We start from the raw sequence: 27565 nt of genomic DNA, 5'->3' as shown, positions 1-27565 counted from the left end.
GCATGAAAAAGACATAATTCTGTGTTGTTTGGAGAGCCAGAACTGACTCTAAGATTGAGAGGCACTGGATTGCTTTTTTACTCAAAATGGAGATAAGTGCTGCTTTTGGAAAACTTTTTTTGGGGGAAAAGTCTAAGCTTTTTTTATTGTGAAATACTTTCCAGGCCCAACTGTAGAAAAAAACCTGAAAATAAACGTCATCTGTGACACTGAGCTATTTAAACCGTGCAATACTAGGACCATATGTGCTTTCAAATCCTCTATTTCTTTACTTTTTCTTATTAAATATCACTTTGAGAAGCATTTTTTGTGCATGAGAAATGATATGTAGCAACTGTAAACATTTCAAGTCCTCTCTGAGGTAAAAGCAAAGCTTTAAGCTGCAGGGTGACCGAGTCAGCCAAAACGCCCCGCACAGGCTTCACGTCTGACAGGGGGGTCGCTATCAAAGGGCCAGATCATACTTCAGGCTTTTCTGAAAGCCTCCTATTCACCGCCAGGGATTTTTAGCATTAGTGTTTTAAATACAGTGTATGCTTTAACCGGCTATGATGCAGGTGATGGATGTGTGGATGTCTTTCTCCTGGCCTGCTGAATTTAACATCTTTCTCAGCATACACAATGCCTGGTCCCCCCAGGTCCCCAGAATTACTGGTTTCTCCTGGCTCCCAGTATTATTGGTTTCTCCTTGCCTATGGAATGGCTGGCCTCATGTGTCTTGTAAAATGGCTGTTCTCACCCAGACAGTAGAATAACTTGCTTTTCCAACCCTATGGAGTTTACTGGTGTTTCCTGGCTTTCAAAATGGGTCATCTCTTTTCCGGCCTGGCCTGCAGTAAGGCTCCTCTCTCCTGGCCCAGAGCTGCCCTCTCTTGGCCTGCCAAGCAATTGGCCTCCATGGCCTCATCAAAGGTCACAGTGAAGTGTGGTAAATCCATCTGAATGGCTGGAGTCAGCAGAGTTCAGCCATCATTCCTGCTCCCTTTCATGTGTTCAATGGATGTTGTGAAAGGTAGCGGGAGGATACAGCAGGGTTAAACATTTCCCATGGTCACGCTTCTGCGAAAGCTGCTTCCAACAGTGCATTTGTTCAACCATTTATGTTTTGACCGTGTTTCTCTTTTCAATTGCGTCTGCTCAAGCGTAGTTAAAGAACAGATTGGCCTCCCTTGGCCTTTTGGAAGATTTACATCCAAGCAGAGCATTTTATGGACCTCCTTTTGAAATGTTACCCAGCGAGGCAGGAAGGACTTCATTATGCCATGCTTGTCACACACACAAGAAAAATGCATTCTTTCTCAGTGCATTGTTTAAAATCTCAAAATCGGCATCTTTATAAAGTACATGCTGCTTCGGGAATGACAAAGAGTGATATACGCAGCATGCAAAAGTGTTTTGTTCTGCAGTCTGTTGCTAATGTTTCATTGTGTCCAATCTCTTACAGCTGTCGGGATCCAGATGAAGCTGGAGTTCTTCCAGAGAAAGTTCTGGACGGCGAGCCGACAGGTAAACTCAAGTGCTTGCAGAGCTGTATGGCGGGACGGAATTTGGACGGGGTACAGAAGTGGATTTTAAAACAGAACCGCTCTCTTATTTACATAGCCTTGCTGCCCGCTCGGGGGTCTGGCGCTGCGTGCTGTGCCAGTCACAGGAACACACACGACCACTCGCCCAGACGAGGGCCCTCTGTTCCCCCAGGGGCCCCTGCCCTGCCCTGGCCCCCGCTTTCACACGTGCACACACATACAGTAACACCCACCCAAAGCACATTTTAAAAATGACCTTGTGTTGCGTATGACCTCGGCCATCTTATCTTTCCCCTTAAGGCCTCACTTTCCCTGAACGCATTACACGGCTATGCTTGGCTCAGAAAACTCTAAAGTTGACCGGGTCACTACAGACTGAAGGCGGTGACATGAGCCTTCAATGATACAACTACTGTGGGCTGACATGGGGATTGGTTCAGGTTTAAGGCTATGGGCTCAAAGGCTATGAGCTCACAGGAACCAAATATGCACAGCCTTACGTATATAATGGCAGGTGAGAAAGGGCAGGTTACCATTCTGTTACTCTGTACTGTAAATGCAAGTTACAAATGCTACAGTCCTACTACTACTGTCCCTAGACCTTCTGCCATTAGTGTGGGCTTTTTAGTCTTGTGGCTCTCAGCAGTGTAGGGAATGACACGTCTATGAAGTCATGTTGACTTTCCAGTTTGTTTAAAATGTCATGGCTCCATCGTTTCCTTCCTGTATGTGTGTTTGTCAGTCATATTTGCGTCTGAGAAGGTTTGCTTGTTTACCTGGTCTGCTTTCTTGCGGTTGCGTTCTGCAGTGTGCTGCACTGGATGGAAAGTGCTCCATAAGCTGTGATAATGAGGTACGTGCCCTCAGATCTCTTCTTCTCTCTACTTCAACCTGCCATAGTGTTCCTGCCTGTGCTGTCAGACTCACTCCTCTGATGTTTTTCCAGAACATCAACTGTTACCTCATAGACAACAACGGCTTCATCCTGGTGTCTGAGGATTACTCCCAGGTAGGCATCTTCTGCTATCCTGCTGAAGGCATCACAGGGTCTTTTGCCAGACTACCCGTTCTGAAACTCCCTGAATGGCCACGTGAAAGCTGCTATTTTTTCTCTGGTTCACTCGGTTTATCTGACGAGTTGGTTGATTCATTTGTATGCATTATTCAGAATATACTGCATGATGTTATTGTTTGATTTCATGGCACATGCACAACCCTTACATTTGTTTAAATAAAAGTAAAGTCAAAAAGTAATTGAATGGATTAAGAGCAGAAGTTATTCCAAAAGCCTTCATATATCACACTTCATGTATCAGACTCTCCTGATAACAACCAGTAAGACCTCCATAAATGTGGATCATGTTTTCAAGCAGAAGTGTGATCCTTCAGCCCCACTGATATACACTGTGTTTGGCTGTTCAGGTCTGCCAGATGGTCCAGATTAGCTGAGGATTTAGCTGTACCCTTATTATGTGTTTAATGTTTAATGTTTTTTTAAGTTTTTTTTACAATGGTGCATTGAGTTTTCTGCTTTGTCATTTGCTAGTTATTTTTTTCACACCGCTTGCTACATATATTATTTACGACTAAGTAAAACCCAAGCATTGTTATGTTTTGGTGGTTCATTGGGAATGCCTTTATAATACATGTGGAAATATAAGATCAAGACGATCTTTTTCAGTTTATCTTGCCGTGACTATCAGCTGAATTAAGAAATCTGGCATTGTATAATTTCCACCAGTTATAGGAGATTTGCTTTTTTTCCTGGTTTGCTCAGATCGCTATCCATAGCACTGGCTGTACCTTGTCTGGTCTGCATGCCGACCTGTCTCTGCTGCACTCGTCACACCCCTAGCAGTGTCATTCGCACTTTTTCACCCGTATTTCAGCCGTTTTTACTCACGGCCGCCTGTGTCCCTCTGTGTTTCTCCTCTACAGACCGGCATGTTTTTTGGTGAGGCGGAAGGAGCAGTGATGAACAAGCTGCTTATCATGGGCTCCTTTAAAAGGTAAGGAGGACGTAGGGAACGGTGGCTAGGGCAATGCTGTCGGTCACTCCCCCTCCCCACAATACCCACACACACACACACACGTAGAGCCTTTCGCAATGACGGAAATGAACATTGGGAGAAAAATAGCCAGGAGCGTGGCAGAGCGCGCAGGAGAGCACTGCTGTCCCTGGCCGCCCCTCCTGTGATGACAGCCCTTAAGCCGGCGAATGACGTCGCAGTATTTTGTGGTCACCTCTAACCCCAGCACTGAATGGATTTTTCAGTTTCGGGCTTAGCTCAAATCTTCCCTGAGTAAGGGGAGTGGTTAATAAGATGGACTTGAGCAAACACATCTGGCCGGGCCTGGGCGCTGGACTGGGTCTGTGCAGTGCAGCGATGGACCGTGACATGTTTTCCTATGATTAATGGAGGAATGCGTTATGGGAGGAGCAGGATTTCCACAGCCCCCCCTTCATTTTGTCCTCGTTTTGTTTTTCTTCAAGGGCTTAATAAGTAGCTGAAATGTAGCAAACGGGGTTGTTTGTATTCGCTCAACACCTTCTTACATGCTTTACCATGAGTCAGTCATATGCTACCCCTACCATTTGGGTCTTGGTTTCTGGTAAGAGCTGTGGCCCTCCTTTTTCACTTGGATTTTATCAGTCCATCCTCAGAATGTGACGCCTCAGGCAAACATAAATGAACTAAGATGCCAAAGATGTAAGATACATTTGGATTACAAGCTGTTCAATCAGTTTAAAACCTTTGTTGAAAATGACTTTTGGCACTGCTCATTCAAAGAAGGCAAAGTGCAATGCGTAAGTATTTGGACAGTGGCATCGTTGTTGTTTTGGCTCTCTACTTTGGCAAATTGAATTCGAAATAAAACAATGAGCTTAAAGTGCAGTCTGTCAGCTTTAATTTGAGAGTATTTACATCCATATGGGGTCATCCATTTTAGGTAAGCAAAGGTAATTGGACAATTGGCTGCTCAGCTGTTTCTTGGCCAGCTGTGTGTCTTTCCATCATTAGTTCATGCACAAGAAAGTTAACAAAAGGTCTAGAGTTCATTGTAATTTGTATTTGGAATCTGTTGCTGTCTCTCAACATGAGGACCAAATAAGCGTCAATTCCAGACCATCATGAGGCTGAAAAACATGAATGAATTGATCAGAGGCATAGCCAAAAGATTGGGTCTGTCAAAATCAACTGTTCCTTACAAAGCAAGAATACACTAGTGAGCTCAGCAACAGCTAAAAAGTATATTAAAAAACTTCTGGAACAAAGTCTTATGGACAGATGGGACTATTATTAACCTGTTCTAAAGAGATGGAAAAAAGAAAGTGTGGAAAAAGGAAAGGAACTGCGCATGATCCTCATTGGTGAATCACAGTGTGGAGGTACTGCTATGGCCTGGGCATGTATGGTTGCCATTGGAACTGGCTCACTTATCTACATTGATGATGTGACTGCTGATGACAGCAGCAGGATGAATTATGAAGTGTACAGAAACATCTTATGTACTTAGATCCAACCAAATGCCTCAAAACTCATTGAACTGTGCTTCACCTTACAGCAGGCCAATGACCCCAAACATGCTGCTAAAGCAACCAAGGGGTTTTTCAGGGTCAAAACGTGGAATGTTCTTGGCTGTCCAAGTCTATCAAGCACCCTGAATCCAAACGTGTGTTTCACCTGCTGAAGACCGAAGGCAGAATGTTCCAGAAACAAATAGGAACTGAAGATGGCTTCAGTACAGGATGGCAGGGCAATTACCAGGGTTCTATTTTAGATTTGTGTAAAATTGAGCGCTTTTTTTAAAGAATAGTGTCATTACTTCTCAGATCACCTGATATGTATGATATGTATGGAAATAGCCACACATTAAAGCCTACGCACGATTCATCATTTCATTTCAAATCCTATGCGCTGGAGTCCGGAATCAAAGCCACAAAAATTGTGTCACTGTCTAAATTATTTATCACTGCACTGTAATACACTGTAATCACTTAAAACTAGCATTCTGCTAACTTATTTCTCAGCACAAGAAAATAATGTTGACAATTATTTCAAGTGCAGTTTTGTAGCACTGTGAACATGAAATAGCATAAAATAGGTTAATAAATATAATATGAAAGCAGTTTATGTTTGTGTGAGAGTTAGCATTTGGCCAATTTGAAACATGACTAAGGCAGACTTAGACAGGGCGTACAGATTTGATTTCAACAGAAATGTAATCGACATGTATCACCAGGAAACTGTTTCCTTCCAATTGTCAAAAATGGCAGCAATTCAAATATGGAAGGGTTTTGATGTGTGAGACAAAATGGCGTGTTTCAGAAAGCTTAGGTTCAGATACACAATGAAGAGCGAGGAGTGCCAGAGACCTTGCCTCGCTGTTTCATTTTACTCAAGTCAAATGAACTGTTAATGTCATCAGTTCCGTTGGATTAGATTTAATTGAATCAAGACTTTGCTTTTCTCTGTCAGTGTTAATGATAGGGAGTCAGAACTTTTCCTTTGGCCGTCTGCAGAATGACCGTGCGCAATCGCGCCAGTGTCGGGCTGCGCCTAACGTCCCTCCGTAATGCGCTCCAGATTGCACTTTCACCGAGTGGGCTAAGCTTCCAAAGCCCTCAATTTCCACACCGGGATCTGCCCACACCTGATTCCTGCATTCCCATGAACTTTGTGCGAATGGAAAAAGTGAGATCCCCCCTGACGCCTTCTCCTAAGACCACCTCGGGCGTGTAATAGACACTGTGTTCTCTGCATGGCGGTTTGGGTTGTGGGATACCACCGCAGGTTTGAAGCTGAGAGCCTTCACCCCTTCTTCTGAGACAGGGTGGCCTGACGTACAGCAGGTCCCACGCCAGCTCTGATTTTCAGTCCTCTCCTGGTGCTAAGGGTCAGTTGGAGAGATATTCCAGTGTTTGTTATGGCCCTGAACTTAAACGGCACTGTGAAATGGATTTCGGAAGAAAAAATAACCTGCCAAAGGTGCCTTTTTTGATATTCAAAGCATTCAAAATTCTGCTTTATCGCAGACAATCCATTTCATGCATACTTAATGAAATGGGCCAGTGGAATTTTGCGTGCTTGCTTTTTTTCCCAGAAAGCACTCCCCGAAAATTCCAGCTCCAAAAATACAAGCAAAATTTGTTCAGGCAAAGGTATCAGGCAAAGTGGACTCATAGATCTTATGAGTCAAAGTGAAGGCAATTTGTATTACAGTACATAAGAAACGTGGGCCGGGATTTTGAACAACTGACCACTATTTTGTCTGTGCTTGGGGTCTGGGCATTGTGACAGTCTCTCTCAGTGTAGACTTTGTCAGACTTTGTTTTTTTACCATGTGACATTTGAGATTGATACGAGACAATTTGGGTTTTTTCCCTCGTTTGGGGTTCTTTGATGTGCTTACAAAATGACAGGATATTTGGTTGCCGGTTGTACTTTAAAGGACTAAAATAAAGACGAAAGGAATTATCTGCCACCACAATCTATTTTTTGGGGGAAAACATTTGCTTGTAAAGTATTTTGCATTCTTTGCACTTTTACAACATTTAGTGCATGTGGACATGGGCCTTTTCTCCAGATTTATTATCTATTTCCCTTCTCTATCTTCCAAGGGTCACGCTTTACGACTATCAAGCCATCTGTAAAATCTTCGCTGAAAGCAGTGACAGCGCACACAGCTTGCTTGATGTGAGTACTCTCAAGGAGAATGAGATGTAAAAATAATATTTATTTTTACTTTTCAACTTTTAATGTTTGCTGTTTTTTTATTTCTTTAATTTGAATGTCTGGGAAATCTGTTTAAATATACAGTGTCTGTTTTTTCTATCTGAAATATATATTTGTAAAATGATGTTTATTAAAGATTTCTGTATTACACACACTTAAAATATGGTATTTGAACTAAAATACGGAACCTGTCATGTTATTAGTAAAGATTTATCCAAAGGAACCTCATTTCTGTATACTTTGAAATAGTGATACAATTCCCAAAAATAACCAAGGAATATATGATTCCTTAGGAAAAACACAGCATGAGCAGAGCCCTGCATGATTTACAGTCCACATTACTCTAGATTTATTTAGAAAAATGTCATAGCAGGCATGCCTCTTTTAATTCAGTCTTATTGAAATGGAGGCCAACAGAAATAGTGTCTGGTACAGATTTATAGCAGTAGTTTTACATGCAGTGATTCTGTGGGTTGGACTGTAATGTTGCCTGTGACTGAAGTCCAGTGGATCAGGAAGAGTGCTTTAAATGTCGAAGCCATATCCGTCTCCAGCTCCCTTTTCCCCGTTAATATCATGAATTTGATTTATTTGTTGAAATTGGGGGGGCAATTCCCGTCTCCAGGGTGGTCCCCCACAGAAAGCGATTGGGGAAGCCACATCCGTAATGGCCTGAAACCCAGTACGCTGTCTTGTCACTGACGGGTTTATGACTGTGTACGCATCACTCAGATCCAATCAGAGTAAAATGATTTAAAATAATTTGATATGTTCTTTCTCTTTTTCCCCATTTTTTTATTCCAGCCATATTTCTACTTCTTTGCTGCTGTAAAATGGATCATGACTGAACTTGTCATGTAAGGACAATTTGAGTGATTTCTTCATTATTATTTAGTTGTTGTTTAGAATGTGTTCTCTGACATGATGAGGTTACAGTGTGTGCTCATTCAATGTTTGCGAGCCATAATGGTAACCTCATGCAGCCGCTCGTCCAGCGTTTCCCAGCATGCATCTTCTGTGTGGTTATAGTGCTCCTGGGTGGCCTGATGTCATGGTCTTTCTTCCTTGTTTTTCTAAATGCTATAATATAATATTGATTCTATCATGCAGAAAATTAATAGTTTTTTCTTCTCTGCCTTGTAAATACAAGCAACTGTTGAGATCATGTAAATGTTCTGCTACTGTAAATAGCTGAGAACTTGAGCACAAGTTCTGTTCTGTGTCTTTTCAGATTTCTGGTGGAGTTCAATCTGTACAGCTGGTGGTATTCAGACCTCACAGCTAAAGGTGAGTGTGGGCACAGGGAAGCAGGAGATGGGGTGTGTTTTTTAATGTCAGCCTCCCAGCCACACTGAGTCCCATCTTGCCTGTGCACTTCAGAATAGCGAGATGGCTTCCACTGCTCTCCACACCGCAGGGAGGGGTTAACAAAGCCTGTGACATCTCAAATGATTCATTATTCAGTGCAATTCAACACGCACACCCATGCACATACACTCAGTGAGCACTTTATTAGGTATTTATTAGACCTATTTTTTTTACTTATTAAGTCTTCTGGTGCTGTAGCCTATCCCAAGTTTCATGCATTGTGTGTTTAGAGATGCGCTTCTGCATACCAGTGTTGGAATGCGTGGTTATTTGAATTGCTGTCACCTTCCTGTCAGCTTTGACTAGTCTGGCCATTCTCCACTGACCTTTGGTCTGAAAAACAGCTGAACCTCTTGACCACATCTGCATGCTTTTATGCATTTAGTTGCGGCCACATGATTGGCTGATTAAATATTTGCATTAACAAGCTGGTGTACAGATCTATGTAATAAAGTGCTCATTGAGTCTATGTCAAGGGTCAGAAGAAAATGATGTTCTCATTAAATCTTTTATGAAAATGTAAATGATGCGATAATTAACTGAAACATTATTGTGGTGGTTGCCTAGTAAGTAAAATGTTAATATGCTCATTTAAATGTTTGCCCTTTTTGTATTTATTTCCAGTGGTGTTGGGTTTTGTTGAATCGTGTGGGATTTTTTCATGTTTATGGTAACATTGTTTCTGTCAGTTTATTGCTGGATAGCAATAGATAGCATTGATGTCTGTTGTGTATTTGTTACAAACATGGTGTATTTTTATGTGATTTGTTGTGTGAGGCAGTGTGTAAGATATTCAGTGAAAAAGGTGTTAGTTTGGTGACCTTGGATTGACTTAATTCCTTAATTAGTGTGCTTTGCTCTGGAATCTCCTTCCTTCCGCCTGTTGCTAAAAAATAAAGAAAATAAGCATAAAGCACCATTCTTACCTCCACTGACCTCACATATTTTATTAAAGAAAGATACTTGTTGCTGTCCCAGAATGGCAACCCTATTATTTGTGAAGTGCGTATTATATTAGTAATGTTAGGAGGCAATATCCAGTCTATAAGAAAGCAACTGCTGAAATCGCTTCAGTATGAAAATCATTTTTGGAATTTGTTTATCTTGCCTGGGTTTTGGAATTTCAGTTCAGTTCTGCTTAATTATATACAGAAATACTCTGCCAAACTAAATCCAATTAGTCTGCAGATATTATTCAAATGAACATTTGGATAGTACTATGGTCTTGAATATGATCTTGAATACAATCTACTTTGTTTCCAATTGGACACAAGCTTTAATTATATAACTGATTATTTTCAGCCATATGATATTGTAGAATAGGCATGTGCGGTAAATACATAGCTAATAATACTGCAGTGGTGAGAGAAAAGTCATTATGAGGAGGGTCCCTTATGGGGAGCAAAGCAGAAATAGTTACAGGAGACTGGGTGAGCCCTTTGGGAAAGCATACAGATTATTTTACCCTGTGTCAGTGTCAGTTTCTTCACCGAGTCACCTCCACTGGGTGATTAAGACTTCCGTGAAAAAGTGTGGCGTCTTGGGGCATTCTTATGGGAGCGACGTATTTCTTTTGAATTGAAATTCTGCTAAGTGGAGTTTTTTTTGGCCATCCAAATGGCAAAACTCACAGATTTTTCTCTTGTGTTTTTATGGAAAGTGGACTGTGAAAACCCCAGAAATTCTCTGATTATCTGTGTTCATTTCCTCTTCCCCTCCATTGAATTTAGGAGGAAAGTACAACTCTGCACACACTCTATTTGTTAATGTTATGGTAAAATAATTACCGCGCAATGTATTACATTCTCAACAAAATAATAGGTACTTGTACTGACCATAGTCATAACATATTGAACACTGACTTCATATTTATTTTGCATGGATACTGTGGTTTGAATTTGAGTCCATAAGGAAATAAAAATGTTGGATGCCAAACCCAGTGGGGATGATCGATTAAGATACAGATCTCTATTTTATATTATGTATGAAGCATCATTAGACTCTCCAGAGGGGATACTATATTTAAACAAACCCACAGATTAAATATATATACATATATATATATATATATATATATATATATATATATATATATATATATATATATATATTTATACGTAAGTTAAGTATGTTAATGGAAGAACACTGCAAGCACGGCCATTGACTGACATGCAGTTCTTGTAAATCAGCACTAGGTGGCAGCAGCTTTAAAGTAATAACATTAAGAATTTAACACTTGCAAGCCGCACATTTGTTGATTAATGGGAAACAATCTTGAGAGTTTGTTAGTTTGTTTAACCAGAACTGAATTACAAATAAAATGAAACAATTGTGTAGTTAAAAGTATTGAGTATCTATTGAAAATGTTTTGATTACTTTAAATTGAATAGATTTAATGTGTGTTTTATGTGTGAAAAACTCTCTCTTATATCCGTTCTGTAAAGCACAACGGGGTGGCAGAACCATGCTGGTGCCATGTGACACAGAGTACCCTGCCTTCGTCTCTGAGCGCACCATCAAGGAAACGATGGGAAACATCGACTGTGAGGGATGTGTCAAGTGAGTAAATCATGTGTACAACTGCACCTACAGGAGCTGTCATGTCTCAGCAAATCAGAGCCTGGGGCTCTGTGTGTACATGCACAAACACACAGACACACACACACACACACACACACACACACATACACACACAAACACACAGACACAAGCACACACACACACAAACACACATGCATGCACACACACATACACACACACAAGCACACACACACACACACACATCCACCTTCATTTCACACGTTTGCACCAGAGATGGTACTTTTGGGATTGTATTAGAGAAAGGAGGGTAGAGTTCAAGGCATGGCTGGACCTGCTTCTCACTGGACACGGAGAAACCAAAAAATACATTCAGACCAGAGAGCAATAAAAACAATATAGCAGTACAATAGCAATATAGCTATATCTATAGCTATATCCAGAATAAATACATTAATTCTATATCTAAAATACATTTTTTACCTGAGATAATCTTTTTTTTATCTAAATGACATCATCTCTGTGTTCATATTCACATCTATGATGTAATAAATTCTCTTTGCTTTGCATTTAAATAATCTTTTCATCAGTCATCAATTAAAATTAATTGCAGCTTTCTGTGGGTTCAAGGCTGTTGAGAAGTGACTCAGGCAAATCAGAGGTTCAGCCTCTTAAAATAAACCGCATGGAAAAAAAAGTGCACTCAGTGATCACTTTATTAGGTAGACCTGTACACCAGCTTTTTAATGCAAGTATTTAATCAGCCAATCATGTGACAGCAACTAAATGCATAAAAGCATGCAGACATCGTCAAGAGGTTCAGCTGTTTTTCAGACCAAATGTCAGAACTTTCACTTTGACCAGACAACGTGGTTTAAATATTTCAGAAACTGCTGAGCTCCTGGTATTTTCATGCACAACAGTCTCTAGAGTTTGCAGAGACTAGTGTGAAAAACCAAAAAAACATCCAGTGAGCATTGTTAATGAGGGAAGACAGTGGCAGCGCTTAGAGTTATGATGTGTTGTGTGTTCAGAGATGCTCTTCTGCATACCACTGTTGTAATGTGTGGTTATTTGAGTCATCTGTCAGCTTTGACCAGTCTGGTCATTCTCCTCTGACGTCTCTCATTAACAAGACATTTTTGTTTGCAAAACTGCTGCCCACTAGATTTTTTTGTTTTTCGCACCATTCTCTGCAAACTCTACAGACTGTTGTGTGTGAAAATCCCAGGAGATCAGTGTACATCTTTAACCATTTACAATAATTATTCCACATTATTCCACATCCACTGCAGCATAAAAAGTAAGATGTGTTATATATGCAAAGAAAATCCTTATGATTAGCCTGACTATAGCTCAAGTTTTCTTGATGAAATGTTATGGATTTAAGCCCCGCCCCACCCTCAGAACCCCCCCACTCAGCCGCTCAGACATTTGACATTGGTCAGAGCCCCTAAGCATGACTGGGGGAGTGGGATAGGGTTAGGGGAATATTAAAGGAGCCTTTTGACCCTGCACAGTGCTGTCATCTCTCACCATAGCACAAATGCTGGATAAGCAAGAACATTATTTTCTCATTGCAGTTTTTAATTGCTGAAATTATCCTGGAGTGATACAAATGTTGTCTTATATAAACTCAGCTTTGTTTACATTGTTTCGTGGAACACATTGTTGCCCCAGATAGGACATTAGCAGACATTTTCCATCTGCTTCTGCTGCATGCTCAGCCCTGTTAGTTACTGTATGTTCTGGGCTGAAGAGCGGACATATTTAAGGAATGCCAAACAAAGTTGGCATTGTTCTCATTTTTTCATCATTCTTTTTGAGCTTTGGCCCCCAGAGCAAAGTGCCAATAACGTGGAGTTAGCAGTTAGCACATTCACAGTGTACCTTTGTCTGCAAGTTCCTACTTCCAGTTCTTCACCTTGTCAGGGTGTTTCACTTGCAGAAATATTATCCTGAATTACTCAATCCCCAAACAAGAGGCAGGGAGAGCCACAGCTGTTTGGCAGGAGGTACCTCTGATGCCCCCGGGGCATGGATGTGTGTCTCTCCCTCAGCCTGGTGTTCCCGCCCGCTGGCTGCTATCTGTTACAGGACCAGGGTGGTTGACACGAGGGTGCTTGATTGAGCTGCAGTGTTTAGACAAGCGAAGCTCGTATCGCAACAGTGAACGAGGAACAGTCGTCTCCTCAGAAAAGGGAGGAAGGGTGGAGTTCTTTCTTAAGAACGCACACAATGATGGACAAGCAAAGTCTTGCATTTCATGCATCACAGGTGCTAAATTAATCTCTTGGCATATGTTTGATATAAAGGCAACAGTCAGAGAGTATCTTGATTGATTTGTGAATATCTCAATGAAAATCTGTGAATCTGGCATACCCCAAATTAATAGTACATTAGGTGTACATAAAATATAGCCAAGCTGTAGCTTGTCAAAGTGGCACTAAGACCAACGAACATGTCCTGGTTCATACCGCTCATGGGCCAAGATCCCAAGTTGGCTTTAATCCTAGAAATAGCTAAATGGCAAGTAGGAATGTGCAAAACATGATTACAACATTGACTAGATTTTAGAAATCATTTCACATCAGAAATCCTAATGTCTGAGGTTTCAGTGAGCACAAAGAGCTGTGGTATGTCCATATTTGGGACTGTCACTTTGATTTACACTGATAAAGATGAGGGAAACGTGATATTATAGAAATGTATTGAAGGATAGCCCCTTGAGATGAATCATCTAGATTTCAAGGGGGACCAAAAACACAGATACACATACAGTAAAGTAAATACTTTACAGCATACACAGAGGCTTACATTTACCAAACAACCCACATAATACACACATTATATTGCGCTGACAATGTAAAGTTTGAGCCAGAAATGAAGTGGAGGTGTGTTTCTGTGAAGGAATGCCCACTGAGGAGTGCCTTAGTCAGCCTATAGCCATTGCTACATCACATTACGCTTCATCTCAGCTTGTTATTTGCCTTTGTTGTTGATTGTTGCCATATCCTCATGAGTGCTGCGTCTCTTGATTTTGTATGGTGGTACCATATCCCAGGTTATGAAGAATGAGCAGTAGGACTCCAGAATAATTCACATGGTTGGAACTTGGAGGGCAACTGTGCCAAGGATTGAAGGACACTGGGAAGGAGTAAATATACTCATATATGATGATGGAAACCCTAGTAGAGCTACTGTGTTGTAACTAATGCTCTGAGATGATAAATGGCTATTCCAAAAGCCAAGAACCAGTGGAAAAATTGTTTGGAGTAAAAATAGAAGACACTGGGATGTGCTAAAAAAGGACAGATAGTGTAGGTTTGCTGTTAGAGAATGCTGTTTGTATGATGAGAGGCATATCGCATCCTAAGGGAAATATGCAGGATATTTGAATTGAACTGTTGCTGCTCAGAGTTTTGAAACTCCAGGTTGAGAGGGTAATACAGTCCATTCGTAGCTCGGCTCCAGACATCCCGCCCGTCTGGAACGTCTCACCGTTGATTCGCCTATTCTCTTGACAGACCCAACAAAATTACTACGACTTTGACCCTCTTGGCATGCATTTATCTTGTTAGTTGTCCCGCTCCCCTCCCTGAAAGAGACGTATATTTACCATCAGAGAAAACCTGCTGTATCATAGGGCACAAGGAGTCAAGCTGCGGGATTCTTTGTAAGTGTTTTGAACCGGCTTAGCTAAACAAAGCAACATTCTGGGCAGATGAGATAAGGTTTGTGTAGAATATCAGGCTGTGACTTTCTTCTAGGCCCCAGGTCTTGCTTGTACCACTAACGGTTTTCCCCTCATTGGGGTTTCACTGCTATCTCAGGCAGGGGTGGGAGCAGACCACCCTGTCTCAGATAGCTCTGAACGTAAGTCAGTCTTGCTGTCTCTGGTGGAGAGCAACCAGGTACAGCAACCTCAGTCCACAGAGCTCAATCTGACCCAGGCTTTTCTACATGACCGATTCCATGACCTACAGCTCGGCTGTATATTTCAGGGAGAACTTGAATTAGGGCTTTTTACACATCTCTGTGTCAGGCTAAGGGTGGGATCGAAGGGCAAATGGACTATGGGACAGAGGCCAGCGGGACTGCAGTATGTACACATGACTGTTCTTCCGTATGGAAATAAATATTGCAATATTTACAAAAATGGAATATTGACATGTTTCTGTTTTAGCAAGAACATAAAACAAGTAGGAGAGTTACTATTCTCCACAGAGCCAGACACATACCCTCAGTGAGCACTGTATTCGGTGTTTTTTTTAAACGTATTGTTCTTCTGCTGCTGTAGCCTATCCACCTATAGGTTTGACACGTTGTGTGTTCAGAGATGCTCTTCTGCATACCACTGTTGTAATGTGTGGTTATTTGCGTTACTGTCACCTTCTATCAGCTTTGACCAGTATGGCCCTTCTCCTCTTTACTCTCTCATTAACACAAGCGCGTGAAAATCACAGGAGATCAGCATTTTCTGAGATGCTCAAACCACCCCAGGCAATCATTCCACGGTCAAAGTCACTTAGATCACATTTTTCCCCAATTCTGACATTTGGTCTGAACAACAGTTGGACCTCTTGACCACATCTGTGTGCTTTTATGCATTTAGGTTCTGCCACATGATTGGCTGATTAAATATTTGCATTAATATGCGGGTGTACAGGTCTACCTAATAAATTTCTCAGTGAGTGTATACTTGCTGGTATATAATTTGAAATCACTGAACCAACATATTTTCTAAACTGTGCAAAAAGGAAAAAAAACATATTTTTAATACTTTAAGCCACAAGTTAGTATCATTGGGAAAACATCTGATTAAAAATGTGGCTAGAGCATTTATAGTATATACCACGATTGCATATAGACTTGGTAGTTCTGTAAAGACAAGCTTCTTGAAAAAGCTTCCTTTCAGAAATAAGAAAATTAGTGTGGTCCCCATTAACAATTTAAGGTTTTTTGTCGGGCAATTTCGGGGTGTTCTACGGATCATTCAAATAAAGGCTCATTGCTTCCAGCTGTGGAAACTAAATACAAGCTGAGATATTAGTATCCTCCATGTGGATCCGTGTGAGGTTAAAGGTGCAATCATGGAGCTAAGGATGCCAAGAAGAAAAGTGTCATGATATTGGAAAATCAAAACACTACTGTCACAAATTATAGCTGAGGTAATATTTAAACTACTAAAAAGACCTTCTGGCAGAACTACAGCAAATAGTGTGGGACATGGATCCTGCTATTGGGATGAGGATGGCAGAAGTCCCAAGCACATTAGCACATTTACAGCAAATGGCATCATGGATTTAAATAGATCACATGTGGTTATGTGACCTCTAAAACCTAGCTAATAAATCTTGAGAAAATCTATGTAATCTCATTACATTTACTCAGCAGAGGTTGAGATTAAGTAAATCTTGTTTGGATAAAGAAAATTGATTAGAGAGAGAAACTATTCTTTCTGTTTACAAAAAGAATTTCAATTCAACAGGCAGATCTTTGAATTGAAAGGAATGTGTGTCGATTTTAAATAAATCTTTTTCAAGTATTAATATGATTAAGGAGGTAAAGAGAAATGAGGTATTGTCTCTATTTGAAATTGTATAGTTTATAATAGGGGAGGATATAGGTTCATATTAAGCATCTGCTTTAAATTACCAGCTGAAGTCTAGCTTTCGTCCATTTGTGATTTTATGTTGAAATGTGTGCTTTTATGCAATACTATATAAAAAGTACATCTTGCATTTTAAATGAACTTAAACAAGTATTTTGGTGGTCTCATGCTCATGTTCCTGAATATACTGCCGAGTTATTCCATAAAATTGTGCTGTTGTTTTTACTTATAATTCTGACACCCCGTTAAATAAATACTGTATAGTATATTATATATATTATAATGCAAACAAATAAATAATCTGTCTAAATTACAGTAAATATGTTGCTTTATTTTATTTGAAAATGAAGACTTCAATAATAGCAGAAGATGGTTAGTATTCAGAAAAAAAGTTTCTGGAAAAAAAAGAATTCTGAAAGAAAATGTTCCCTTTACTATTGCTTTTCTGCGCTTAATGAATATATATATATATATATATATATATATATATATATATATATATATATATATATATATATATAGATATAGATATAGATATAGATATAGATATAAACTAGTATCCCTAGTATTTAATAGTTAAACTCATAGAGCTTTTCTGGGATTTGTTTATCTAGAGACCAACCCTGGGTGCCTTTAAGTTCTGCAGCTCATCTGGGGTAACCTTTTAAATCTGGAACAAATTAGTCCCTAGGAGAAACTGTCAGGATTGTGGAGGTTTGTGGTAGGCTTTACATGACTCTTCTGTTCATTATTGCACAGGACAGAGTGGAATGTACAAGTGACAAAATCGAGATTGCAATATTTATAATAAAAATTAAGAATTAATGACGACTAAAATGAGGAAACAGGCTGGAACAGGCCCTCTATGCACAATTGTTTATAGAATTTGATTATTTACTGTATTGTTATGGTTTTGTTGTGTGTTCAGAGTAATTCAGGGTTCATGAGAAGCCTAATCAGGTATGAGAGTGGACTACCTTTACTGACTTGCACTCTCCGCTTCTGTTTCATATCTATTTACATGCTCACACCCCCCCCCCCCCAGCTGTTGTAGCCGTGTTCGGTTAGCCCTCAAAGCTAAGCGACTGTGTGATGTACGCCGCTGGCCTTTAGCTATCGTTACATAAACCCTCCTATTTATTACTTCCTCAGGAGGACTGTTGCAAGGTTGTGGAAGTTTGGTCAGACCCCCCCCCCCTCTGTATGTGCAGTCATCTGTCATCTTTGTGACTGTGAGGCATTAGAGGATTGCAGGAAGTGCAGAAAAACCCACAAAATACAACGGTGTCATGTTTATGCACTGTATTTATGGGCATTTCTGTAGATACAGTTTCACGAGGGTTAGGTAGAAACTGAGATTAAGTATGTTTGCATTGTTTGAGTACACCATTTCCCAGGCAAAGTAATGTTTTAAGCACAGCCCATGAAATGTGTTTATGGTTCTGACAGAAAGACAGAATATCATATCTCAGAAATGGATTTTGATGTCACTGACATAGACGGCCCTTCAAAGGAACATGCAATAGGGAAACAGGGAAATAGGTTATTGGTCCACATTTGTTTTTTATTGCTTGCGTTTCTCCAATTGTCAGACTTTATTGCATGCAGGCAAATAAATGAGGTGTCAGCAATAGCTATAATGCAGTATCTCCATATTCTGGGAACCATCGAAGGCTGTAATAGTCCTTTAGATGGTTATTTTCTTGACAATTTCTAATTGTTCTCAGTGTGCATTCATGAGGTTTAAGGACCCCTAGGGCAGATTTTGTGGACATTTCCACTGTCCAAAGTACTTTCCACTGATTGTTTTTTTCCTGTATAGAAACAGAAGACTGGCTGTATCTTTGTGGGTACAGACACACTGGACACCCTTGTGTGGTGAATATTAGCTCAGTTATGTTATTTGCTGTAGATAGTTCAGTTAGCTGTGTGACATGTTGGTATACCTTTTTACTTTTTAACTTTAATACTTTTTTTTAATACTCCATGGTGACTCTCAGCTGACGCTTATGTGTAAACCAGTCTAAATTATATATTTAATACCATGCAACCCACTGGCACGGACTCAATTGCCTGAGTGTAGTAAGCACCCATATAGTTAAGAATGTTGGGAATGTGTGCTTTTACATTATTTATTTGAAGCTGCTCTGTATCAGCCTGGAGACTCCCTGATGGAAAGTCCTTCTCACGTTTGTGGGTAAGAAGATCGAATTGGAAAACCTCACACTGCGGCTGTTTTCATGTGTGCACAGTTAATGACGCTCATTAACTCTGAAACCACAGTCTGGCCCTGTCATACATAACACAGTATACAGGGACATCAGGCTCCAACAGCCTGATACCTGACATCACCCCCGAAAGCTTCGCCGTAGGTTTGATTTCTAGGGGCTTTTACACTTGTTCCATTGTGCATTTATTGTTTTCATTTAATCATTTCAAATGTTTTTCTTTAAATTGTTATTTACATAATTTTGTTTGCACTTAGGTCAAAGTACAGGTATTTATTCACAGAGTTTACATGGCAACTATTTGTTGTGCAATTTCTTTCTTTGCTTGTTTTCCCTTAATGACTGGACCATTCATAATCAAGTGAAAAAAACTCTGCAGAGCACATGTGGTGTGCTGTATGTGTCTTGGAAATTGACTGGACTGCCATGAGTTCCTTGATTTCACACTTTGTCTAGTCATTTTAGACAAACAACATTTTCACAGCCTGTCATGTGTGTAATTGTTAGTACATTAGCTAGAAGTATGGCACTTTGTACCACTTTTTGTGTAGAAAATCCAGTTTAATAAATAGGTCTACAGACTATCTCAGGACTGAACCATAACATTGTAAATTGCCATAGCTAATGGCACCTGCTAAGCTAATGACTATCTTTGCTTGTTTGATCTCTGTTAATGAGTATAGATTAGCCTGCCTGTAGCAGTGCACTCTTTTTGGGTGTGGTTCAAGGGACTGTGAGTGCTGGCTCTTTAGTATCAGCATTGCGCTCTCTCTTTATTTGTGACGTTCTTTAGCTATACTGTACATTCATTTCTATATCATCTCTTTCCTGCTCAGAGATATATATATATATATATATATATATATATACAATTGGTTATACCCGTGTCCCAATACTGAATACGCAAAACTCTTAACACAGGTAGCACAACAGCACTGTGGATAATTTTTCATTGCATTCACACAAAAAGCTAAATGTAAGTTTGGCAGCCATTCCTGAGGTAACATCAAGTCACAATGAAGCAGCTGATTATCCTTTCCTTTGAGAGGAACTCAGAGCGTGGAAAGGAACTGAGGTACCAATATGTCCAGTCAAGATGTCTATACATCTTACCTTATCTTTGGAGAGCAGTGGTGGATGTTCCTGGTGAGAGGGGAGCCAACATACTGTAACAATGTGAGCAGCAGTATCCTACCATGGGCTGCTGACTGCTCCACATGCCAGTGATTGGCCCGTACAGTACGGCACGCCACATCTCATTACTGGCTGACCTCTATGGAAGGCCTGTGAGGGTGAGGAAAGGGGGCACATGAGGTTAAAATATGCAAATATTCGTTATCACATTGGACAATGTGGCATTTCACCGCACCCATGCCCTCACAGAGTGGTAGCATTGATGTACATGCAGTATTTTCCAGTGTGTACATATTTTATATATACAGTATCTGTGTGTTTTTTCCTAATACGGTAAATGGAAATTTTGTCTATTTTGTGTTTCCATTTTTGTTGGCATTTTGGAATTCGAGTGCTCCTGCATATGCAAACATATAGCAAAGATAAAGCATATTGAGGAATATTGCTGCATTATTGATTAATTCCTTTAAAACATAATGTATTACATTGCATACACAGTAACGTTCTTATTTTGTATTGGAATCACAAGTTGAAAAATCTTCTAATGGCAGCTCTTGTTAGTGTTTTTTGGTCATTCCGTTGTGAGTGACAAAGTGATCTTATTGGGCGACACCTTTTGCCAGTGTTATGGTGAATTGATTTTGAGACATGTATGAAGTTTTTTGGGAGTATTAGTGCATTTTGTGTGCAAGATGAACTGTTGTGCCATGCTGCGTGTTGGTAAAGAAAACTGTGTCAAGAGTTTTGAAAAAGTGTACTCAGTATTGAGACGTGGGTATAACTCAATTGTAAAAAGCTGTAAGAAGTGCCACCCCTCCAGGGCTAAGCTTAATCCATCCTCACGGTGAAACGACGGGTTGAGTTTTCTGAGAGACTCCTGGAGCTCTGCTTGGTCCCCCTCGGTGTGCTGGTGACAGACCCAGCTCTGGCCAGTCAGCAGCCCAGCTGCTGTGATGTGTTTATCTTTTTTCACCAGTCATTCCCTTCCAGCAGGTTCTGCTTCATATTGTTTGAGTGGAGCTCCGTTCCAGGGGATTTTTAAGACGAAAGGATTCACAGGAATTTGTCTACCACATGATAAACATCTTACAGTGAAATCCATAAATCTGCGATTCTGTAGGAAAGATCATCCCAGGGACTTTTTCCCAGCATTGGCCTCATGTAGATTTATACATGGGGTGCCAGGGCCCCCAAATCAAAATTCATCTCCCAGGACTATAGAAAATGAAATAAATTTGGGAGTTTAAGTGTGGTTCCAATTTGTCTCTTTTCAAATGCTTTATATTTTGCAACACTTCATTGGTGAGGAGGAAAAAAGTCTTCAGGATCATTTATAGTGAATATGATAAAAATGGTGATCGGAGATGAAACAAAAGGGAAACATCTGGAAAGGCAGAACACATCGTGGAGGCTGTGTTCACCTTGGCACATGTTCTGTCGTTACTACACACAGAGATTATGTTCTCCTTCCAGGTCACACTGTGTGTGTGTGTGTGTGTGTGTGTGTGTGTGTGTGTGTGCCTGTGTGTCTGCTTGTGTGTGTGTGTGTGTCTGTCTGTCTGTCTGTCTGTCTGTGTGCATGTGTATGTGTCTATGTGCCTGTGTGTGAGTGTCTGTGTCTGTGTGCCTGTGTGCCTGCTTGTGTGTGTGTGTGTGTGTGTCTGTTTGTTTGTCTGTCTGTGTGCCTGTGTGTCTGTGTATGTGTGTCTGCATGTGTGTGTGTGTGTCTGTCTGCCTGTGTGTGTGTGTATGTGTGTGTGAGCGTGCGTGTGAGTGAGAGAGAGAGAGTGAGAGTGAGAGAAAGAGCTCAATGCTGCATTTGGGAGAAATAAAATGTTCATATGATACAATAACTATATGTTGTTTAAATCTCTTACATTTCTTATGTCTCTTATTGCAAAATAACAATACTGATATTTTCACTATCTATATATGGCATGTGGAGGGTTTTTACTTTTTAGAAGCAATCATTATGTTTTATTGCCTTGCGTTGTTTGCCTCTGTGTCCTGAATGTGAATGGCCTTTAAAGAGATTTCCAAGCATGAAAGTTATTTGCAAGGTTAAATATAACTGTAATGTAATACAGTGTGGCCCCTTAGAACCAGTTTTTGATTGCATTCTAAACATACAGTGTGTTCTGTTCATTCACATGAAGTGTGTTTGGCCTAACCCAAGAATCTAACCATCTATGACCCTTTACTCAGCCCAGCAAAGAAAAACAGCGGAGAGAGGGATGGAAAAGAAAGAAAATGAAAACATAATTTAGACTTTTTTATTTTTCCTCCTCCAGATCATTCGTCATTCAGCAAATCCCAAGCAGCAACCTTTTCATGGTGGTGGTGGACAGCAAATGTGACTGCCGGGCTGCAGCGCCCATCACCATGGAGCCCATAGAGATCATGTATATCCTTTTCTGCGCAAAGGTTTGGTATGCCCTCCACTCCGTGTGCTTTTGAAAAAGGCTTTGCGATAAAAGTCCAATTTGCTGGCTTGAATTGAATGGTGCTCGTGCGGGATGTGTTTTTCATTTGAGGATGGCCCTTTCATTTGCAGTTTGCCGTGTATGTTGTGAGATCTGTGAGTCAGTGTGACAGCATGGCCTCTGCCAGCTCTCTCCTTACTGTTGAAGATCTGAACCATAAACCACCACAACATGCAGCGGTGTTTATCAGGCAGTTAACTGTTAGCAGTTCCTACTTTCAGTAATAAGGAATTAATAAAGCTATCCAGATAGCTGTGCTGCCAAGCAGCATTAAAGACAAGGAAGGTTTTGATTACGTTTTTATTGACTCAGTGTGGTCACTTCCAAGGCCTTCATTTTGTTTAGTTTAACTCTTTGTCTTAGACCAAGGATCGCAGAGAAAGACATTCTTTGAAGTAGGACGTAAATGCATAACCTATCATTTCTTTTTCACCTCATAAATATTGTGGTGCCAGAATTTTGGTCACTTAAATATTATTTTCAAGAAGTGCTGCTACACATTTGAGGGGGAAAATCAGTTTAATTTGTGGACAGGCTTTGTTGAAGTTCCCCTTTTGCTCTCATTTTAGATGAAAAGTGTCTTAATGCCTTTGGAAATGCATAAGTCTTAACATGAACAACTGAGGTTTTAAAATAACACTGACTTTTGGGCTTGGACAGTATAATTCACAAGACCTTCAAATGAAGAAATGATGTATAACAGAAGTGGTATTACAGAAGGCAAGAATTTGTGAAGAACAATAAATATAGCTTCAGTTCTTTTATTTATTTTGGGAATGACATTTTTTGACACTCCAGTCATTTCTTACATGAAAAGTTCTCTTTAACTCCAGCTGAACATAACGAATCCCTGAAATGTGAACGCTTAAAACTGCAGAAGGACCGGAGACGCCCTGACTCTTGTCATCCTTTCCACCCTGAGGTACCGTGGGTGTATGCTTGTGTATGTGTATGGTGCAACTTTGTCTGAACCCAGTCTCGGACAATATCATTATCGCCATGGGAATGAAACCATAGATATCTTTGACCACAGCAGTGGTCTTGTCGTATGTAGGCCATGTCATACCCAGTACTTGTGTGTAGCTGCTACAGAGGACAGTGCTGACCAGTGTTCCAGACCATATTCAGGTATCCTCTACGTACTGTAGAACAGCCATGTAAGAAAGATTTAAAACTGAGCTGGTTCTCAGAATTTAAGTGAATGACATTCCTGCGTCAGTTCTGGTTCCCACAGTGAAAAGCCACAGGAGGGGATATTCACACCTCTCACTCTTGTCTCCGTCTCAGGAGAATGCCATGGAGTGCGGTGGAGCTCTCGGCCTGGCCCCCCAGCTGGCAGCAACCTTGGTCCCGGTGCTGTTCTCCCTGCTCGCCAGGTGACCAGGACCGTCTGGCACCCGGCACTAACATGGAGGAAACCACAGACTTCAAGCACTGATGTGGCAGAGCAGAATTTCACTTTGGTTGAAAACATTGGCATTTCATGGACATTCATGAATTTAAGTGGCCAGTTTGAGTAATGGAGTAATACACTCCTGTTTTCAAAATAAGTGTGTGTGTGTATGTGTGTGTGCATACTGTATATATATCTTTAAAAGTTTTATTTATTTATAGTTTGCAAGTGGTAACCATAAACTGTGACACTGGGACTTGAGTTTGCAGACATGACTGGTAGTTATTTTGAGCTTGGCCTTATACAGAAACAACCTGGTCCTGTTTGTGTACTTTTTAAATAAAACAATCTTTAAAATAATGGGGTAACAGGGAATGGTTTATGTTGAAGACAATAGCTCATTTTATAACTGCTAAATCTGGGTTACTAGGAGACCAGGCTGTTCCTTTTATATGAAAAAAGAAGATGATCAAAGCAAGGAGCATCATTTAAACCAAAAGGATGCATGAGAGGAATCACTTTAAACTGAATACATTTATTTTTCATCTGCAGATCATTAACACTTAAAGTATAGAAATTGGCAAACTCGCAGAGTTAATATGAAACTCCCTAAAAATATAGATTAGATTTCTGTTTTAAGGGTGGAAGTACATTTCTTGCAGTTTATCTCAAGCTCATTTAAAAAACGTCATGCTTGTAAATTGCCAAATGAATATGAAACCTATTTTTATCATCAGAACTTGTCTAATGCTTACATAAATTTACTTTGAAGAGACACTGGATTGTGTGTGTGTGTGTGTGTGTGTGTGTGCGTGTGCGTGTGTGTGCATGCATGTGTGCGTGTGCATTTTTGTTTAGTATGGAATAAACGTGAATGAGATCATGTGCAATAAAATCAATGATAATTCATCAACATTTCACTAATAGAAGTGGGAAAAATAGGGACTTTGCTATTTGCACTTAATATTCCATCTTAGTACATTTAATTACATTCATTCAGTTTGTAGATTATCCAGAGAGATTTATGGAATAGTGCGTACAACAATAAGGCTAGATGAACACCAGGATATACTGTAGAACCAGGATTAGTAAGATACAATGAACACAAAATGGCATTGTGTGAAAGAATGTTATAATAAACATATCTTTCACAAATGCCAGAGTGAGGCTCCTGCACCTGGAAAGAAGGTGCACTTGCCATGTTGTCTGGACTGGCTCTATGCCACAGAGAGAGCTGTGTTGCGGTGCTGCAGTCTAACATTACACACCAACCCTGATTGATTCAGTTGTTTACGAACTGGTGAGCCGTCCTATTGGAGAGTTTTGGCATCACTTGAAAAGTATCAGTTTTTCATTTGTTTGTGCCTCAGCAGTTGTCATGCAGGTACTGCATCTACATGCCCCAGAAGACATTTTTTGGTAGAGGCCAAATTATTATTACCCCCCCCCCCCAATATTCAATAAAATAAATGCTTCATTTATATCTCTGACAATGCATATTTTGAAATATTGTTTGAGCTACAGTATCCCGATTGTTACTTTGTGGTCTACTCCCTCTCTCTCAGTGCTCAGAGAGAGATACCAGTGGCTATTTTACCCACATCAGATTAATGGTTGAGCAGGCATATTTGTTTTCCATCAGCCGTAATGGAGGACACATGTTTGATTATGGTTCTTGGTTCAGTGATAAATGGACTGTTTTGTGGCTGCCTCTCCCGTTCCCCTGTGGCCTTATCTGCGACCCCATCAGGGCTGCAGCCTGCGTTGTATTCAGACGCATGCCACCCATTGGTGCACAGCAAGGAGATTTTTTTATTCCTTCAGAGAAACATCAACCTCCTATTACCAGGGGCTGTCCAAAAAAAAAGGAAAAGAAACGCAATGCAGAAAAACAACCAGAGAAAATAACAAAAAACACATTAAACAGCGTTATTAAACATGCTGGGAATTACTGGTGAATTTGCTTTTCATTTTCTGCCAGTTTTATATATATTTATTTGCTTATTCTGTCACAACCACTTTCTTGTGCTTGCTTTTCAGTGTTGCATTTTCCCTTTTGCAAGACTAAATCTGTACTGGAGATTGTTGTGAATTCAAGCTGTGGTGTGGGTTGAATAAACTGAGAGACTATTGGGAGGTTTCTTAAGGTGCCATTTTGCTAAATCCTGCTCAGCAGAGAAGGCTGGCTTTCTGAGGTAGTTTTGACTTTACCCCTGTAAATACAAGAGCCTGGTGACCATAAACTAAATTGATTTGTGCAACCTGGGCAGACGCCACCCCTCCCATGGAAGGGGCTGCTATAAGCTGTGACTGGGGGGCGTGTCCATTTCTGCGTTGCGTAATTAGTCACTTTATAATGGACATATAGTATAGTGGTCCAATCAGGTTTGTGCCCACTCCCAAGAGACCAAATTGATAATGGCCCTGCTTGATACAGGATCTTAGATCTTTTTTCATTTTTTTAACACATCACTTTAGATCACTTGAGGCAATCTGACACCAGACGTGGTAACTTTTCCTTCTTTATTCTTGTTTTTTTTACTGTCGGAAAGTGTAGGAGTAAACAAGATGGAATAGGAAAGAATTCAGCATAGGGAAAGACCTCCTCTCTCCTCTTTATCTCTGACATTGTCTGTGATTGACTTGCCTCCTTTGTGGAGCAAACTTGCACTAGGGAGATTTTGCATGCAACTGCAACTCCTATAGCTTCACAGATGGATTGAATCCCAGTGCTAGGGCATTGTTTTCAGGGTAAATTAAGCAGAACCAAAAGCAATTGGAAAGAATGCACTGGGGAGGTTAGCACATAAGCTGTGTGCACAGTAAAAGCTAGAAAACAAAGTGCTAAAATAAAACAGTACTGCTGATCATTCCCTTTTTAATCGATCTACAGGTTTACAAAAAGGGATTTATGAAATGGCTCTTGGCATCTTAGTGTTTGGAGACCTCATGAGAAATGGCATTTTCTGTTTCATTTGGTGGATATTTCTGCGTTGGGTAAATCACAACTACTGAATTCTGTCGATGTGGATATCTTAGGCCTTTCAGAATCAATCTATTCAGAAGAGATTTTTGATGAAAAAGGTTTGTTTGTCTGTTAGAGTTAGTGTAAACTCCATTGTTGACTGTTTTGGATCAATATTGATATGCACTGTTAAAAAGAAATAAATCTTAAATTCTTTTTTGTATTTATTGTTGTTATGTGTTTCATTTTATTGGAGGGGAGGGGAGTGGTGAGTCAGTTTATTTTATGTAGAAGAACACACCTGAATAAATGTACCCCACAGAAACATCTGACTTCTCCATTGGTCCTTTTCTTGTTCAACCAGTCTGCTCGAGTTAGCTGTGGTGGACCTAAGAGTAAGTCCCGCAGGACGTTTCTGGAGGCCTAAGGCCACGGCCTGTTCAGAAACACAGTGAGCAGCCGTGCCAGGCTGGTCTCACACCTCATCACCAAAAGCACATCAGTCACAGGGCCAATCACGGCTGGACAAACCGAATGTACCACAGAGCAGACGTCAGCACTTGGAAGATCCTTTTCTT

At 40.4% G+C, this 27565-nt stretch overlaps 1 protein-coding gene across 1 annotated transcript in view; it reads left to right on the top strand.

The window, feature by feature from the left end:
- The window catches only part of cacna2d3a (calcium channel, voltage-dependent, alpha 2/delta subunit 3a), a 173901-nt gene extending 146691 nt beyond the window's left edge, over positions 1-27210 (top strand). Inside the window, exons 27-37 of the mRNA XM_061257192.1 lie at positions 1445-1506; positions 2335-2379; positions 2473-2535; positions 3465-3535; positions 7150-7225; positions 8069-8121; positions 8496-8551; positions 11077-11191; positions 22438-22555; positions 23474-23551; positions 23917-27210. Coding sequence (XP_061113176.1) covers positions 1445-1506; positions 2335-2379; positions 2473-2535; positions 3465-3535; positions 7150-7225; positions 8069-8121; positions 8496-8551; positions 11077-11191; positions 22438-22555; positions 23474-23551; positions 23917-24009 — 830 coding nt within the window. The 3' untranslated portion in view covers positions 24010-27210. The remainder of the gene's footprint in view (positions 1-1444; positions 1507-2334; positions 2380-2472; positions 2536-3464; positions 3536-7149; positions 7226-8068; positions 8122-8495; positions 8552-11076; positions 11192-22437; positions 22556-23473; positions 23552-23916) is intronic.
- Positions 27211-27565: the final 355 nt, after the last annotated feature.

The sequence above is a fragment of the Conger conger genome, chromosome 10 (genome assembly GCF_963514075.1).
Source record: "Conger conger chromosome 10, fConCon1.1, whole genome shotgun sequence".
NCBI lineage: Eukaryota > Metazoa > Chordata > Actinopteri > Anguilliformes > Congridae > Conger > Conger conger.
This window is presented reverse-complemented; position numbering and strand designations above follow the sequence as displayed.